General features: G+C 57.3%; 1 protein-coding gene across 1 annotated transcript; it reads left to right on the plus strand.

Moving 5' to 3' along the window:
- Positions 1-867: 867 nt before the first annotated feature.
- Positions 868-14,734, plus strand: SH2D6 (SH2 domain containing 6; the record flags this gene model as incomplete). The annotated part of the gene is made up of 12 exons (XM_079791648.1): positions 868-939; positions 8,796-8,913; positions 9,452-9,531; positions 11,499-11,559; positions 11,897-11,975; positions 12,332-12,362; positions 12,474-12,498; positions 12,623-12,700; positions 12,873-12,928; positions 13,221-13,304; positions 13,481-13,639; positions 14,238-14,734. The coding sequence occupies 12 exons, from the start codon at positions 868-870 to the stop codon at positions 14,352-14,354; spliced, it is 960 nt and encodes a 319-aa protein (XP_079647774.1). The 3' UTR covers positions 14,355-14,734.
- Between the last annotated feature and the right edge of the window lie 2,694 nt (positions 14,735-17,428).

Genomic DNA, 17,428 nt, shown 5'->3' on the forward strand with positions numbered 1-17,428 from the left:
GATGTTTCTTCTCTCTCTCTCTCTCTCTCTCTCTCTCTCTCTCTCTCTCTCTCTCTCTCTCCCTTCCTCCCCCACCCCAATCAATTTTTAAGAAAACAACTGAAGAAGCAATGGTGATCTGCATAGTAAGGAGCTGAGATGGAGAGGCCTGGGCTCTGGGGGAAGGAGAGTATGCTTGCGCCACCTGTGAAGAGGGCATTGCCAGGTGCAGGGATAACGAGAGTGGATTTGGGGTGGGTGGCAAACTTTTTTGAAGCAAATATATATATATGTGTGTGTCCTTTTTTATTTTTACTATGTTTTGAGATACATTAAGATTAAAGATCTACATTTCTTCCAACTGAAATTTCCTTAAGTCAATAGGGCGCAGAATGGGCCACCTGGAGCCCCAATCATGTTGGAACCACAGAGAGAAGGTGCCTAGGAGTGAGTCCACGGGGCGGGGGGCGAATGGAGGAGCTGGGGTGGGAGAAGAAGGTAGGGGCCTGAGCTTAAGAGGCAACAAGAGACATTTGGTCTCCAGGGGATCAGGGGCCGTGACTAAGGGTTTTCGGCAGAGCTGCCACAGGACAGTCTGCTGTGAGTAAGGTTCCGGAACAGGGAAGGGCAGGGGGTGTGGGACAGGCACACCACCTGGCAGTGGCAGAGGGAAGCAGGGTGGTGCCAGCCTCTGCACTTTACCCTCGAGGCCAGAGAAAGCCAACCTCAACTTTCAACCCCAACCCTAACCCTTGGACTCTATTGAAAGCTAGTGTGCTGCCTTCCAGAAAAACAGGTAAGTGTGTCCACTTTCAAGGGAAATGGCGGGAGGATCTGTTACTAAACTCTGAAGCTGCAGCAAAAAATGATCATGCACCAGGGAGGAACATGCCGGAGACCCATCTTAGGAAGCTTGTCTGGGCCTCTAGTCCTCCAACGCCCATTGCGGCTGCCACCAGAGTAAGCTGACTCCGCGGGCCCGAGAGGGAGGGGGCTGCGGAGGAAGAGGGGTCTCTGCCAGCTCTGGCTAAACCAGCCCAACATTCCCCTTCATCCATCAGCCCAGGAGGGCCCTTTCTCTCCCTATGGCCAACCACCTTGCTTCAAGATTGTCCCTGACAGCCCTGGCCAGGTAGCTCAGTTGGTTAGAGCGTCACCCCAATATGCCAAGGTTGTGGGTTTGATCCCCAGTCAGGGCACACACAAGAATCAACCAATGGATGCATACATGAGTGGAACAGCAAATCAATGTTTCACTCTGGCTGGTGTGGCTCAGTTGGTTGAGTGTGGTCCTGTGCACCGAGAGATGGCCAGTTCGATTCCTGGTCTGTCAGGGCACGCGCCAGGTTTCGAGTTCCATCCCCTGTTGGAGAGGCAGCAGCCCATCAATGTTTCTCTCTTTCCCCCTCCTCTCTCCCCCACCCCTCTTTCTCTCTTCCCCCCTCTCTAAAACCAATAAAAACATATTGAAAACAAAACAAACAAACAAACAACAAATTGCTTGGCCATTGTGGTTAGTGGTTGAGCATCAACCTATGAACAGGGGATCACAGTTCGATTCCCAGTCAGGGCACATGCCTGGATTTGGGGTTGGATCCCCGGTAAGGGGTGTGCAGGAGGCAGCCGATCAGTGATTCTCTTCATTGATGTTTATATCCCTCTCCCTCTCCCTTGCTCTCTGAAATCAATAAAAAAAATATATTTTAAAAAACGATGTTTCTCTTTCTCCCGCCCCCTCTCTCATACTCTTGCTCTCTCCCTTCCTTCCTCTCTCTCTTTCTAAAATCGATAAATAAATAACAAATTTTAAAGAAAGGATTGTTCCTGACATTAACTAACCCAACCACAGACAAAGTTCAACTGGACCTTGACCATCTGCTCAGGTAAAAATATCCTGAGGGACTTCTTCTCCTTCATCCCTCCCAGGACCTCGTTCTTACTCCCAGGTCTCCCTTTTGTTCAGGCCTGTCCCATGCCACCCAATTGGCCCTAACCTCTTGTTCAGAAAGTTCTCCCTTCCCTCTTTCTACCCCACCCCTTCCCCTGGCCCCTGCAGATTCCCCATTCCTCTAGGACAGTGGTCGGCAAACTCATTAGTCAACAGGGCCAAATATCAACAGTACAACGATTGAAATTTCTTTTGAGAGCCAAATTTTTTAAACTTAAACTTCTTCTAACGCCACTTCTTCAAAATAGACTCGCCCAGGCCGTGGTATTTTGTGGAAGAGCCACACTCAAGGGGCCAAAGAGCCGCATGTGGCTCGCGAGCCTCAGTTGCCGACCACGGCTCTAGGACAATGGGATTCTATACCCATTCTTGCAGTCTCAGCATCCTTTCCCCCCGCCCCCCTAGCTAAGGGAAAGCTGGCTGTCCTGTGGTGGCCTCACACTCCCAGACCCTGCCCTTGGCCTCACCTCCCACTGCCAGGACCCCTCCTGCCCCACGGACATCCTTCTTCCAGAGCTTCCTCGCGTTTGAAATCCAGGTCACCCTCCCTTCTTCCCGTCCTTCTTTTTTTTCTTTAAAAATTCTGCATTGACTGATATTTTAATTTATAAAAATGTCTCAAGAGAATAGCAAGATAAAGCTGTGACACCTTTCTGCCTGGTCTCACCTGCCCAGGAGATGCACCTGGCTGCACGCTGTAGGCTCTTGGCGTCCACGTGGCGATCTCGCTGATGCTGCGCTTTCTAAATCAGAGCTCTTAACTGAAAACAGACAAACCGGCCCCGGCTAGTTTTGGCTGAAAAATAATTTATTAAAAGGATTCTGGCCCTGGCTGGGTAGGTCAGGTAGTTGGAGCATTGTACACTGAAAGGTTATGGGTTCGATTCCCAGTTGGGGTGCATACGGGAGGCAGCTGATCAAATGTTTCTTTCTGTCTCTCTCTCTCTAAAAAAAAAAAAAGAAGAAGAAGAAGAAGAAGAAGAAGAAGAAGAAGAAGAAGAAGAAGAAGAAGAAAAGAAAAGAAAAATCAGTAAAAACATATCCTCGGGTGAGGATTTAAACAAAAATAATTCTGTAGCCCTGACCGGTTTGGCTCAGTGGATAGAGCGTCGGCCTGCAGACTGAAGGGTCCCAGGTTCGATTCCAGTCAAGGGCATGTACCTTGGTTGGGGGCACATCCCCAGTAGGGGGTGTGCAGGAGGCAGCTGATTGATGTTTCTCTCTCATCAATGTTTCTAACTCTCCCTCCCCCTTCCTCTCTGTAAAAAATCAATAAAACGTATAATAATAATAATAATAATTCTGTAGCTCAGAGCATCTCTAGGAGGGCCAGAGAAGCAGCCAGGAACAATGTCCAAGGGTTACAGCCGAGCTGGCCTAGTGGAGGCGCCTCTGAGCACAAACACCCCGTGTGCCCACACCACGGACCCAGGCCCTGGGTGGTACCACTGGGTCTCAGCCTCCTCGGCCTCTGGGAGCAGAATATAGCTGTCACCTCTCCCAGGGTGGATTCCTCTGGGTGCATGTTTCAGATTCAGTCTTGCATGAGGGCATCTGACTGGTAGAATGCCTGTAGCCCAGCTGCAAGGGAGGCTGGGAAGGCCTCATTTGGTTTCTGTGACAGGGAGCAAGATTCATAAGATGGAGATGCCCCAGATGTAGGCAATGCTCAGCGACCAGGAGGAATGGCAGGTGTCCCCTCCAGTTCTCTAGCAGTCAGTCCAGCCACCTCCATTTCAGCTGCTCCTGCTCTACCTGTGCACTCTCCCACCTCGGAGTCCTCTGGCTACAGCCTGCTTACCTGTCCTCCTTCAGGTCCTCAGAAACCACCCCCTCCTCACAGGGCTTCCTGCTGTGCTCACACCAGGGATCCCAGCTAGAGGGCACCACCTCCTCAGTCTGCTGACAACGACCTCGACCAGGGCAGCACCACCTCGATGTTTACTGTGCACACACTGTGTGCTTCACGAGTTGTCATCCCATTCGACCCTCAGACCCACCCCCAATCCCTGCCAGGAGGAACGCCTTATTAATATCTCCTTTTACAGAAGAGGACATGGGAGACCAGAGAGATGAACATCTCCTTGGGTTTGTCCTCTCCGTCACTCATAGCGGTCTCTCTCTTTTTTTAAAAAAATATTTTTATTGATTTTTTACAGAGAGGAAGGGAGAGGGATAGAGAGTTAGAAACATCGATGAGAGAGAGACATCGATCAGCCGCCTCCTGCAAAGCCCCCACTGGGGATGCGCCCGCAACCAAGGTACATGCCCTTGACCGGAACCGAACCCGGGACCCTTCAGTCCGCAGGCCGACGCTCCATCCACCGAGCCAAACCGGTTAGGGCCACAGCGGTCTCTTGAGAGCAGGGTCTGTGTCACGTTCCTTCCCTGGGTTCCCAGCGAGCTAAAGGCTGCATGTGGTTCTCAGGTCCCAGGAGACACGTCCTCTCAGACTCCTGCAAAGCAGCATTTCTCAAGCTGGACCAATCACAAGATGGATCTAGGATGCTTGTTAGAAATAATCTAGATCCCTGATTCTCTCATGCAGCACCCAGTTCTTAAGATCTCAGGCATCTAAGACTTTTAACAGCTCCCCCGGTGAATCTTGTGATCCTGCCAATCGGGAAATACTGCTCTAGATAGCTGTTTCCTTAGAAGGCACTTAGACCACCCCGGGCCTGTGAATGGTGGGCTGCGCTCTGTGGAGATCAGTACCGGAGATCTGAAAAATGTGCTTTGAAGGACCATAAAGCAGGCGGTCACGTGCTGTCAGACAGTGCAGCACGGAAACCTTTAAAGTGTGTTTCCAGAAATTCTCCTTCTAGAAATTCATCCCAAGGCAATAGTTATGGTTGTGCGCGAAGCAATCCTGTGCCAAAGGTGGAGAAAGGATGCCCAGGCCTGCCTGTGCAATCAGCAAGCAGCAGTCCTGCGGGCACAGTGCTGTGAGGCAGGCCTCCGCCCTTTCCCTTCTCCCTGACCTGTCCAGGCCAGTGACCCCCTGGAGATGACGTGGATTCCATCCTCTGCCTGGGGCCCTTTTGCTCACACAGGGCCTGCATTTGCCTATGCAAAGCCCCGAACAGAGGGAGGTGTGGCCCAGGTGAAGGCAGTGTGCACTGGGAAAGCCTCCTGCTGACTTCCACCTGCTGACTCTGGTCCCAGAGGAGGTTTCCTTGGGTGAGGTCAGTTGCCCCCTGCCTGATGGTCCAAATGTGGGGAGTGAAGGTCAGGGAGGAGACTCCATGACTCCAGGCCTGGGCTCTTTCTTTGTTGTTGTTTTCTTAGCTTTGCCCACGGCACCACATGGCTCCCTGTTCGCCATCTCCGTGCCCTGCTGCCTGCAGGTCCCAGGAGTCACCTGGTCTTCCTCTCTGAAGGCTGTGGCCAGCGCCAGCCCTGGTGCTCTCTCTCCAGTGCCCTCAGCATCGTGGCCCCCAAAGATGCCAGCAGATGGCCTTCCTTTCTCCTCTGTGCCCACAGCCAGGGCCTTCCCAAAATAACAAAGACAGGAAAGTCACAGTGCCCCAGGAAAGTCTTCCATTCACGATCATGGTCTGTGTTTCCTCCTTCCTTGCTTTAAACAGAATTAGACACCAGGCTCCAGCCCTACTTTTTACCCCAACACTTCTCAGAAGTCAAAGCTCTACAATTCACGCAGGTAACAGAGCACCTGGAAGTCACGGGCTCCTTCGGGGAGCCCGCAAGTTCCGCCGCGTGTGAGGCCATCACAGGAAAGTTGGGCCAGGACCCAATCCTCGATGAGGTACAGGATGGCTCAGTTGTTTGTACACAGGCTCTGGGCTGGGAAAACTTTGGGTTGAATCCCATGTTCAACACTCAACTTCTCAGCCTCTCAGGGCTGTGGACTGAATGGTGTCTCCACAAAATTCACACATTGGCGCCCTAACCCCCAATGTGACTGCATTTGGAGATAGGGCCTGTAGGAAAGTACTTAAGGTTAAGCGAGGTGATGGGGATGAGGCGTGATTCAATAGGACTGTTGTCCTTATAAGAGGATGTGACACCAGAGATGCCTCTTGCATGCTCAGAGGAAAGGCCATGTGAGGACACAGCAAGAAATTGTCTGCCAGCCAGGAAGAGCTCTCGCCAGAAACCAACCCCGATGACACCTTGATCTTGGACTTCTAGCCTCCAGAACAGAAAATATTTTAAGCCCACAAGTCTGTGGTATTTTGTGATGGCAGCCCGAGCTGACGCATACACTGAGTTTCCTCATCTGAAAAGCAGGAATAAAACTAGTCCTTGCATCATGAAGCTGAGGAAATACACATGTAATGCCTGCCTGTTTAGTTCTCTTCAGCACCTGGAACAGTGCCTGGCATATAGTGGATGTTCAGTAAACACCCACTGAAGGAACAAATACATCCATCAGAAAAGGAAGCTGTCAAATTAAATAGGAGTGCATACCTCTGAGCTTTTCACTAACCTCCGTTTCCTTGATCACTGATCACCAGCAAATGACAGCAGGAATAAAGGGTTTAAGGAAAGTGTCTGTGCCGTCACGGTATGGGCTCAGTAGTGGAGTGTCAACCCATGAACCAGGAGGTCACAGTTCCATTCCTGGTCAGGACACATGCCCAGGGTTGCACGTTCCCCAGTCGGGGCCATGCATGAGGCAGCTGATTCTTTCTCATCTTTTCTGTTTCTGTCCCTTTCTCCCTCTCCCTTCCTCTCTCTGAAATCAATTTAAAAAACATACAACAACATTAAAAAAAAAGCGTCTGCAAGGACAGTTTCCTGTTTTTAATTGGATCTGCCACTAATGTCATGTCTTCTGTGAATTGGGAAAGGGCTTGGTCTGGCTGATCTCAGGGCAGTGTGAGCCTCTTCCAGGAGGAGGGAAATGGATCAGAGAGCTGCAGGAAGCCTTAGAACCCTGGCCTCACTTTCCAGGGCTGGGCATGAAGGGGAGAGCTTTCTCTCTCTCTCTCTCTCTCTCTCTCTTTTTTAAAAATATTTTTTTATTTATTTCAGAGAGGAAGGGAGAGGGAGAGAGAGAAGGAAACATCCATGATGAGAGAGAATCATGGATCGGCTGCCTCCCTCACGTCCCCCACTGGGAATCAAGCCCACAACCTGGGCATGTGCCCTTGACCGGAATCAAACCTGGGACCTTTCAGTTCGCAGGCCGATACTCTATCCACTGAGCCAAACTGGCTAGGGTTCTCTCTCTCTCTCTCTCTCTCTCTCTCTCTCTCTCTCTCTCTCTCTCTTTAAAAAATACTTTTGCCCCTAACCAGTTTGGCTCAGTGGATAGAGCGTCGGCCTGCGGACTCAAGAGTCCCAGGTTCGATTCCGGTCAAGGGCATGTACCTTGGTTGTGGGCACATCCCCAGTAGGAGGTGTACAGGAGGCAGCTGATCGATGTTTCTAACTCTCTATCCCTCTCCCTTCCTCTCTGTAAAAAATCAATAAAATATATTTAAAAAAAATACTTTTGGAGGGGAGAGCTTGTCCTCCAGTGGGGCAGAGGGGCTGGAGACCACAGCGGGGGAGGCCATGTGGGGGAGGCCATGTGGGGGAGTGGGGCTGGGCCCTGGGAGTGGCAGGGGTGAAGTTGGTCTGGGGTTGGAAGCCACGGGCAGGCCCACCTTCCAGGAGCTTATGAGATGCAAATGCCGGAACAATAGGGCCCCTGTCCCCAGGACCTTTGTGCCTGAGACTGGGCTTCGGGGAAGCATAGCTCCTTCTTCACCTTGGCCATGGTGAGACTTGGTTGGGGGCAGCCCCAGGTGCGCAGACCTGCCCACCCCTGGGGGCCCAGGACTCTGGGCAGGGAGGGGCGTCCAGCTGCACTGACCACCCCCCTGACCCCCTCTTTCCAGGACAAGCTCAGGGAGAGCAAGCCCCGGTGAGTACTCAGCGCCTCGCTTCCCCTCCGCTCCTCTCTCGTCTCCACCCCGCCACCCCTGTCCCGGGAGCCGTCTGGGAGGTGCGCTGGCTATGCCTGGGCCTCCCCACCCACCCGGTCAGACCATGCCTGTGCCTCCACCACCCTGTGAGCATGAGGGCTCACCCTCGACTGGCTTCCCTTGGGCACCAACTCATCCAGCTATGTACCCGGGACACTAGCTCTGCCCCCGGATTCTAACCCCTGCTGCCCTGTCCCAAGCGGCTGTCACACAGCTCCAGGGGGCTCCATCCACACTGTCATGGGTGTGCATGTCTGGCTGATGAGAACTCAAGGGCCCCTTGGGCAGAGTTGACAACAGTCTGATTACAGGTTGAAGACACCCCTCTTACCCCCCAAATGTGCAGGTAAGTGACACGGTGGGCAAAAGGGGCGCAGCAGAACAGGGTCCCTTGGGATGTGAGTCTCCCTGAGTGGCCTCTCCCCGACCTGTGGCCATCACAGTCCAGCACCGCTAAGGCACCAGGGCCCGGCCTCCCCGCATCCTGGTCAGGATCAGGAGTGCTTGGGGTGGGGGACAGGCCCAGGGGCAACAGGCAGCTGGCTGGGAGGCGCCCTTGTTCCCAAAATGCCTCTGCCGTCCGCCCTGCTGCTGTGACAAGGCCCCCTGAATGGGCCTTTGAGCTGAGTGAAGCACTGAGGCCCACTGTGGAGCTGCAGGTGGCTTATTATATTGGGGAGAGAGAGAAGGTCATTGTGCTGGAAAGGGGGTGGGCTGGGAGGAGATACGGGCCCTCTCATCAGTCTCCCGTCCAGACTCTCCGGCTTGGGGAACAGATGTCCCCGGCCCATCTCCTCTGCCGGCCCCAGGGACCCAGAGACCCAGGGTAAGTCCAGCTGCTGAGCCTGGGGTTGGGGAGCGGGGGCGGGGGGGGGGCACCACTCCTCCTGCACTTCTTCCATCCGCCCTGTGCTCCACACTCCGTCCCAAAGGCCCAGGAGGAGGAGGAGGAAGAGGAGGATAAATATGAGCTGCCTCCCTGTGGGGCTCTGCCCGTCAATCTAGCCCCTGCCCACCTTCCTGGCACCGAGGAGGACTCTTTGTACCTGGGTGAGGACTGGGAAGTGGAGGCAGAAAGTATGGGGGGCCGGGCAGGGCAGGAGGAGGGTCCCCACAAGGGAAGAAGGCCCAGGCCTGGCCTCTTCCCCATCTGTGCTGAGCAGTGAGGGGAGGCCTCAGCTGGCTGGGGAGCGGGGGAGGGGGAGGGAGAGTGGAAAGGGGAGGGGGAGGACGAGGGGGAAAGGGCAGTGTATCCAAGGCAACAGTGGGAAAGCAGGAGGCCTGAGGCCTGACTTGGTCCCTGGGGCCTGGCCTTCCCCGGTTCTGAGATCCCAGCAATCTCAGAGCAAGGGCAGGGGCGCCAGGAGAACCCCCTGTCATCCCACCCACAAGCCTCTCCAGGCTGGGCCGGATGGGGGCAGGGAAGCTGGCCACCTTCAGTTGCCATGGAGACGGGGCTGTCGGGAAAGCATTGAGCTGGGAGGGCAGGGAGGGAGGGAGGAGGAAATAGAGGCTAGGTGGGGACGGGAGGAAAATGGGAATTTACATGGGAGGAACCTAGAGATTCAATGCTGGGTGTCTTTTCCAGATCACTCTGGCCTCCTGGGCACGTCCAAGTCTCCGCCGCCACCGCAGCCCCAGCCCCAGGCCCGGCCCCGGCCCGCGATGGTGAACAGCCTCCCCCAAGTCCCTCCTTCCCCACCCGCCCCACCCGCCCCACCGCCCCATCCCAGGCTACCATTTCCCAGTGAACAAATCTAAGAGGCATCTCATTTGCAAGATCCCCCCACATCTGCACTCCAGAGGCCCCTGAAAAATAAGCTGCATCAGAAGCCCACGCCCTGTGAGCAGCCGCTTCTCCACCTGCCTGGCCCTTCCACCCTCCCAGTCAGCACCACCCAGGACTCCGCCCGGGGAGGGGGGGGAGGCGGGGGAGACAAGAGAGGCGCTATCGCCCCTTCCTGGACCCTGGGGCCTGAGGACCCCTCCCTGCCTGGAGAGGGAAGAAACCCCCCTGCTCAGCTGCCAATCGCCGCCAGCTCTCGAGATCCTGCTATGGACTTTGAAAGCTGCCGCTTTCAGCACTTACGTTATTGGAATCAAAAGGAAAACAGGGAGAGATTGACAACAAAGACAGCCTCGGCATCGGGCATCGAGGAGGCGCAGGGAAGAGCCGGCCCCTCTGTACCTTATTAGCTCTGGGCTGCAGGGTTTTCTAAGCGGCGCAGGTCTACATTGCCCTAGCATCCTTGCCCTCCCCATGCCTCGATTTCCCCTCCCACCCCACCCACCGGTTCTCCCTCCCGGCTCCTGTGTCCACAGCTGATGGCAGCCCTGAGCCTGCGGGAGGCCGTGACGCAGGGCCAGTCCTCTGGGAGGCGAGGTAACGGGGATGCCCTCTCTCTTTCCGGGCCCGCACTCCCCTGCCCTGAGAAGGGCGATCCGGCCCCACAGGGGGAGAGTTAGCTGCCGTCCGGTGGTCTCATGCTGGCCCTGGTCACTGCACCCCCCCGCTGTCCCTCACTTTCACCTGCCGACCCGCTAAGGCAGGCAGTTGAGGAGACTGAGGTCCCAGACATGAAATGCTCTGCCTGAGATCACACAGAGGCAGAGCCCACGTGGTCTCCGGGTCAGGTGCGGGGCACCACGGTGGCCTCCTCTGCCCGGAGGTCCCTCGCTGCGGAGACACATGCCATCCCCCCTCCAAGGGCCCTTTGGCCAGCAGTCTCTGACTCCATTCATGTCATTATTGCCACCTCTGCCCAGGGACTTTCCCCCAAGGTCATTGCCCGCAGGCCTGTGACCCCACAGCCTGGCTGTCAGAGAGGGGCCTGGCCAGCACTTTTTGTCTGAAAGTGGCCCCAGGCGGGGCAGCCTCCTCCTGCCCGAGGTCAGACAGCAACCCTGAGGCACAGTTACTAGTTTTTCTACTGCTCAGTGGTGGGTAAACCTTCATGACCTTGAGGGGTTCTGATTTTCGGAACAGCCCAATGTCATTTGGAGCCAAGCCTGGCAAATGGGTTGGGAGGTCAAGTCAGCTAACACCCTGGGTTGTGAAGCGAGGCAACGTGGAGAGGGGGGCTTTGCACGGGGACTGCAGTGCTGGCTCCGGGGACACCCTCAGAGGCGCTCCAGCCGAGGTTTCACTCCATCCCTCTCCCCCTCCGCTCTGACTGATGGTCCTCTCCTTTCCCCTCAGAGCTGAGCGCACCAGCCCGAGTGGTGAGCAGCCCCTCCTTCCCCCCACACCCTAGGGCTCTCGCTAGGAAGTTGGCAGGGTTGGGGTGGAGTGCCTGGGAGGGCCAGGAAAAGTCCCTAAAACCGAGGAAAAGGGCCCAGAGCTGACTCCCTCCCTGTGGGCCACAGTGGTCCTGAGGGTGCTCCTCAGAGCTCCCGGGGAGGGCCTTGCCACAGCTCCTCCTGGTCACCCCGTTCTCTGAGAGCTCGGCCTGTAGGGTGCCCCCTTCCAGGCAAAGGAGCAATTTTAATCATTCCAGCTGGCTCCCAGAAAGAGGCTCACCTTGTGAGGGGAAGTGAGGAGCCAATAGTCCCCCCACCCCCACCCCAGTGATGCTCTGCCCTCCCTCCCACTCACTTGTCACACCCTTGGGCCCACACAGCCCTCTCTGTCTTAGGTGCCAGGCTCTGCGAAGCAATGTGAAGAGGGCATCTACCTGGAATGTGAGCCCCGTTCAGGTGAACACCTCCCTGCTCCCCAGATCCAACCCACTGAGGCCCCAGCTCCTGACTCCATTTTCTTCCCTCGTCTCTCACCACCCCAGCGACACACATTTGCCTCAGACACACCCATGGACACACACAGGGACACACACGCTTCCACCTTTGGTGCAGGCTGGCCCCGCTGTGGCCACCAGGGAGGCACCAGCAGAGCCGCACTGTGTGTGGGCTTCCCAGCTGCCGCCTGCCTGGCTGGAAGGCTCCCAGAAAGGCCGCTGCAGGGAAGCAGCAGGCCCGGCCATGTCAGCCCCTCCGGGGCCTTTCCCAGCCCAGCGGGGCCTGCCCTCTCTTTCAGTCCCTGCCCGGCCTCAGACTCTGAGCTCCCAAGTCCTGATGCCCCCAGCCCCTCTGCCAAGGACATCGGCAGTGCCCAGGTGAGTGCCTACCAGGGTGTGTATGTGTGTGTGCGCGCACGTGTGCCTGTGTGCATGCATGTGTGTAGTGTGCCTGTGTGTGTGCATACACGCCTGTGTGCCTGTGTGTGCCTGTGTGTGTGCGTACACGCCTGTGTGCCTGTGTGTCTCTGTGTGTGCCTGTGCATGTGTGTGTGTGCCTGTGCGTGTGCCTATGCATGTGTGTGTGTGTGTGTGTGTGTGAGAGAGAGAGAGAGAGAGAGAGAGAGGTGCACTCGGGCTTCCCCAGCCCTGGCCCTGGGGTCTCTGGGTTGCCTGGGTCTTTCACTTTGAAGGCAGTAAAGACCCTGAGCTGTTTCCCAACTCTCTCCCCGCAGGCCCCCCATGGCCCCCCAGGAAGCTCCGGCTGTAAGAGGCTGCTGCTCTGGGGGGAAGTGAGCTGGGAGGGAGGGAGGCTCAGGGTGGGACCTCAGGCCCAGAGAAGCCAAGTCTCTCCTGACCAGACCTCCTATGTCCCAGGGAGCAGCGAACGCCACCTCCAAAGGTGAGTACAGGCATCTTCAGTGAGAACCCAGGAGTCCTGCCCCGGCCCATCCCAGCCACAGCCCGGCACACCCCACTTTGCTGAGGGGGTCCCGACAGCTCTGATTCCAGTGGCCATTTTCCAGGGTCTGCATCAAAGCAGGAAGCTCCCAGCGTGTACCTCAAGATCACCCCTCGATTGGAGGTCACGCGTGGCCTACCTGGTGGGTCCTACCAGAGCCCAAGAGAGGAGAGGAGGGGTGACAGGCCGGGGGCCCTGCTTTGGGTTTCAGCCCTATGCACATCCCCCTGCAGCCTCCCCCACCCCTGCAGCTGCGCTCCAAGCCTCCTTTGTCTAACCCCTCCCAGCCCAGCTCTGTAATCTGCTCCCAGCAGGAAGGAGCTCCTCTCTTTCCTCTGCAGCCCCCACCGGAAGAAGCTCAGCTGCGGAGGTGAGGGGGGGCTGGGGGAGGGCGGGGCAGAGGCCTGCGAGGACCCCTCCGGGCCGGTGTCCACCATTGCAAGGAACACGTGCATGTGGCACCGGCCTGGGTACCAGCACCAGCATATCTGTGTTCAGCTTGCACAGACTCAGTCTGGGAAGGCAGCTGTGAACACCAATCACTACCCATGGGGTTCTCTGCTCCCCACCCCCATCCAGTGCCCCAACACACACATCTCTGAGCTTCTGTGTGTGTGTGTGTGTGTGTGTGTGTGTGTGTGTGTGTACGCGTGTGTGCACAGGACGGCAGCCTGCTGGGTCAGCCGTGGTACTCAGGGAACTGTGACCGTCATGCTGTCGAGAGTGCCCTGCTCCGATGCCAAAAGGTGGGCAACCTTAGAGCCCCCCCACCCCGGGCCTCTCAGAAACCCCTTCTGCTCAGGGGCTGTGGCTGGCTGAGCAGGCAGGGACTGCAGGGTGAGGGCTGGGGGATGGCCACCGAGGGTCAGGGCTGCAGGTGGACAGCTGGCAGGCAAGGCTGATGGACGGGTCTCCTCCACAGGACGGGGCCTACACCGTGCGCCCCAGCTCGGGACCTCGTGGCTCCCAGCCCCTCACCCTGGCAGTGCTGCTCCACGGCCGGGTCTTCAACATTCCCATCCGGCGGCTGGATGGTGGGCGCCACTATGCCCTGGGCCGGGAGGGCAGGAGCCACGAGGAGGTGGGTGCTGGGGGAGGCAGGGGTCCAAAGGGCAACAAGGTCACAGCAGAGAGGTACCCTGGGCCCGCCAGGAGTATCTGCCTGGGGAAAACCCTCATTCTATATTTTTCTGTGGTGGGTGGACATGACAATGGCCAGTGACCTGAACCCCTTCCCAGAGGCCCACCTCCCTCTGGGGGAGGCACTGCCTCCTGCTTGTCTCAGTCTGCACAGGGCCCAGGTGGGGTAGTGAACCAGCTGGGAGGAGGCAGGGCTCAGGTAGTCCAGGACTCAGCTGGTGCCCAGCACTTGCAAACTAGAGACAGCCACCCGCCACTCGGCTCGCATGCGGGAGGACAGGGGCAGGTCCCCAGAGTTATTGCCATCTGGCCTTGGAAATACGACTTGGCCAACAACATGCCCATGCGTGTAGTCACAGGACCGTTGCGCAAGGCTTGGAATTGGGTAGCAAAATGGCAGTGGAACCTCACGAGACAAACGGGAAGGAATGTGTTTTTTAAAATGTCAACAAGCCCCCTCCCCAGAGGCCGGCAGTTCCCTCAGGACGTTTCTCCCAGCATGAGCCCCAGGGCCTCATGGTGCCTGCCTCTCCATGCAGCGCTTCTCCTCCGTGGCGGCCATGGTCCAGCACTACATGCAGCACCCCCTGCCCCTCGTGGACAGACACAGTGGCAGCCGGCAACTCACCTGTCTGCTCTTCCCCACCAAGCCCTGACACCCAGCGGACGCCCACACCCGCCTCTGGCCCCATCAGTTGCTCCTTGACCCATCCCTCTGTCCACCTTAGGTTGTCTCCCTCTCTCCACCCCTCCAGGCCCTCCTCCTCCCTTGTCCCAGTCTCTGCAGGCCCAGATGAGAGGCATCGGGAAAGGTTGCCCAGAATCAGAAAGGGTCCTGAGACGCCATGCCATGCTCACCCAGAGCCTGGCCGTGTGCTCTCTGCTGCCTCTCCGAGGCTGGGGAGCAGGGTCAGGCAGGCCCGGGTCCCAGCCCCCAGGAATGGCCGTGTCCAGCCTGTTACTAGGGCCTCCCAAGCTGCTCTGGATGAAGGCCTGCTCAGGGAACCTGAGCCTCTCGGGGACAGCCGGGCACTGCTGGGACACAAAGAGAATCCTCTTTTGGGGGCTTCACACAGGGCTGGCATCTGGGAGGGACTTGGTTGCCCTGCACTATTTTGCTCTCAATAAATATTTGTTGAACCCTAGCTGGTTTGGCCAGTGGATAGAGCGTCGGCCTGCGGAAGGGTTGGATTCTGGTCAAGGACACATGCCTGGGGTTTCGGGCTCATCCCCAGTAGGGGGCGTGCAGGAGGCAGCCAATCAATGATTCTCTCTCATCATTGATGTTTCTATCCCTCTCTCCCTCTCTGAAATCAATAAAAATATATTTAAAATAAATATAATAAATATTTGTTGAATAAATTCTTGAATTTGCTGAGCGAAGCAGAGGTGGCCTCTGTGAGGCTCCGAGGTTCTCAAATGTCCCAGGGCACAGACCTGGCCTGGCAGCGATAGAGCAGGGGCGGCCAGCCCCCACTTCTGCACACTGACCGGGCCTTTGCCCTTAGATGGTCTGTGTGGAGGAGGAGGGAGGCCAGCCCCTGGGTGGCCGGTTTTGTTTAGCTTTGTTTGGTGGTGGGAGAGGGAAGGGAGCGAGGCTCGGGGTTGTCTCTGCCACTCCATTCTAAAAGAAGTACTTGTCCACCCCAGCTTACCCCAGGGAGACAGGCGGGCCCAGGAAGCCCCTGGATCCTGGGCCCACCAGGCCTAGGAGGAAAAAGCTTGGCTCCGCGGTGGCGCTCGGCGGCCAGGCCCAGCAGGCTCCAGGGCCCGGGGCTCCGGGAAAGGCAGGCGGCGGGTGGGGGCGCGCGCGCCTGGCGCGGAGCCCGGGAACACCCGGTGCCGGAAGCGCCATGTGACTGTGACTCCGCAGAAACAAAGGGCGCTCAGAGCCGCCCCACGCTCGGGCTGGCTCATCGGGCCCGCGCCCTCTGCCCACGGCGGCCCGGCCTTGCCTCCCGACGGGCACTGGGCGCGGGAGGCGCGGGGCCCCACGAAAGCCAGGGGCCGGGAGCGCGAGAGCCCTGGGGAGCGCAGGAGGGGGCGCGCGGAGTGCTAGTGCGAGGCGGGGAGCGAGGGGGCCGGTGGGGGCGATCTCGGGCCAAGCCTGGCCACAGGGCGATGAAGGGTGCCGCTGTGTTACCTATGGCTCCTGCAAATTACCCTGATGATTTCTGTGATGGGGGTGAAGACAGGCCCTTCCAGTTACCCCAGGGTTAGGGGGTTAAGCGAGGCTTTCCGCCTAAAGCGACAGGACTGTCCAGGGCCTGCTGGGCAGTACGCTAGCTCCTCTCTTCCAAATAAGGTGGTGAGTTCGGCTCACGAACTGCCACTTTCCAGTCGCAGCAGGGGTGTAGTTTCCTACCAGGGCACCAGGAGGAGGGGCAGGATGGGGCAGCCGGCACCGGGCAGGGAGGGGATTCGCAGCTGGGGGCTGTGCCGGAAGCAGGGTGGATAAGCGACCCCCAGACAGCCTCCCTCCTTGGGCAGCTTTCTCACCGCCACTGCCCTGGCGCTACAGGTCCTGGTGGGAGTGGCCTCTCTCTGCACTTTCCCCAGCCTGGCCCAGGTGGGGTGGCCCTCAAGGACCCATTTGGTCCCAGCTGGGGGACTAACTTGAAGGAACTAGCCTCCATGCCTTCCCTCCTTGGGGAACAAGAGAGACGGAGCAGTCCAGTCAGTGGGGACAGTGAATGCCAAAGGGACCCTGGATGCCAAAAAGAGCGTGGTCTGGAGAGTGACAGCCTGGGTCCTGCCTCCTCAGTCCACAGTCCTGCGCTCAGGTGTCCCCCTTTCCAGGAAGCCTTCATGGCTCCCCCCCCCCCCACCCCCCCTTCTGGGCGCAGGCACTTCCGACACTCCCTGGCCATGGCCTTTTCACTTCCAGGAAAGGACCCACTCCTCCTTCTCCCACTGCTGTGTACCAGGGCCTGGGGAATATAGGAGGTGCCAAATATTTGCGGAGCCACAGAACAGGTCAAGTGTACTCTAGGTTCCTTTAAAGCTGATAGCATTCCTTGATTAGGGTTTTCTTGGTAGAGAAATGTGGACGCCAGTGCTGTGCAGTACAAGTTCCTGTGATGACGGGAACGTTCTACGTCCACATCCATACTGTAGCCACAGGAGGTTATCAAGCACTTGAAATGTGACTAGTGTGACTGAGGAGATGAATTTTTAAGAATAATGTAATTAATCTAAATAACCACATATGGTTTGTGCTATCCTATTTTTCCAAGTGTGTTGCCTTCCCAAGTGTGAGGGGCAGTGGTGGGTGAGAAAGCTGCAGAAGTTGCGGGGTGGGGGGTGGGGGGGTAGGTCTGGAGGAGCCTGGGAGGCCTCCCTAATGAGTGTGGGCACAGGGGAGCCATTGAGGCTCTGAGCAGGGCTGGGTGCGGGAGGATGGTGTTTTACGAGGATTGCTCTAGCTGTGAAGTGCTGATGGGTTGAGGGCAGCATAGAGGCCGGGAGGACAGTTAGCAACTGCAGATCGTTCTGGGATTCAGGGGAGAGATGACACCCCGTGCTTGTTTGCCAGGCCAGTGTCCCTCCGAACATCTCATTCCCATTTCCTCTCACCCGGCAGGCCAAACTCTAGAAAAGTCTAAGCAGGGTCACCAACTGGGGGGTCAAGTGTTGGACTTGGTGAAGAAACCCATATATTGCTCAGCGTGGTTACCTGTCTCCATTGGCTGGGAAGGACGCGTACGAGTGGGAAGAGCCGAGGAAGCAT

Source organism: Cnephaeus nilssonii (genome assembly GCF_951640355.1).
Source record: "Cnephaeus nilssonii genome assembly, chromosome: 15".
Classification (NCBI taxonomy): domain Eukaryota; kingdom Metazoa; phylum Chordata; class Mammalia; order Chiroptera; family Vespertilionidae; genus Cnephaeus; species Cnephaeus nilssonii.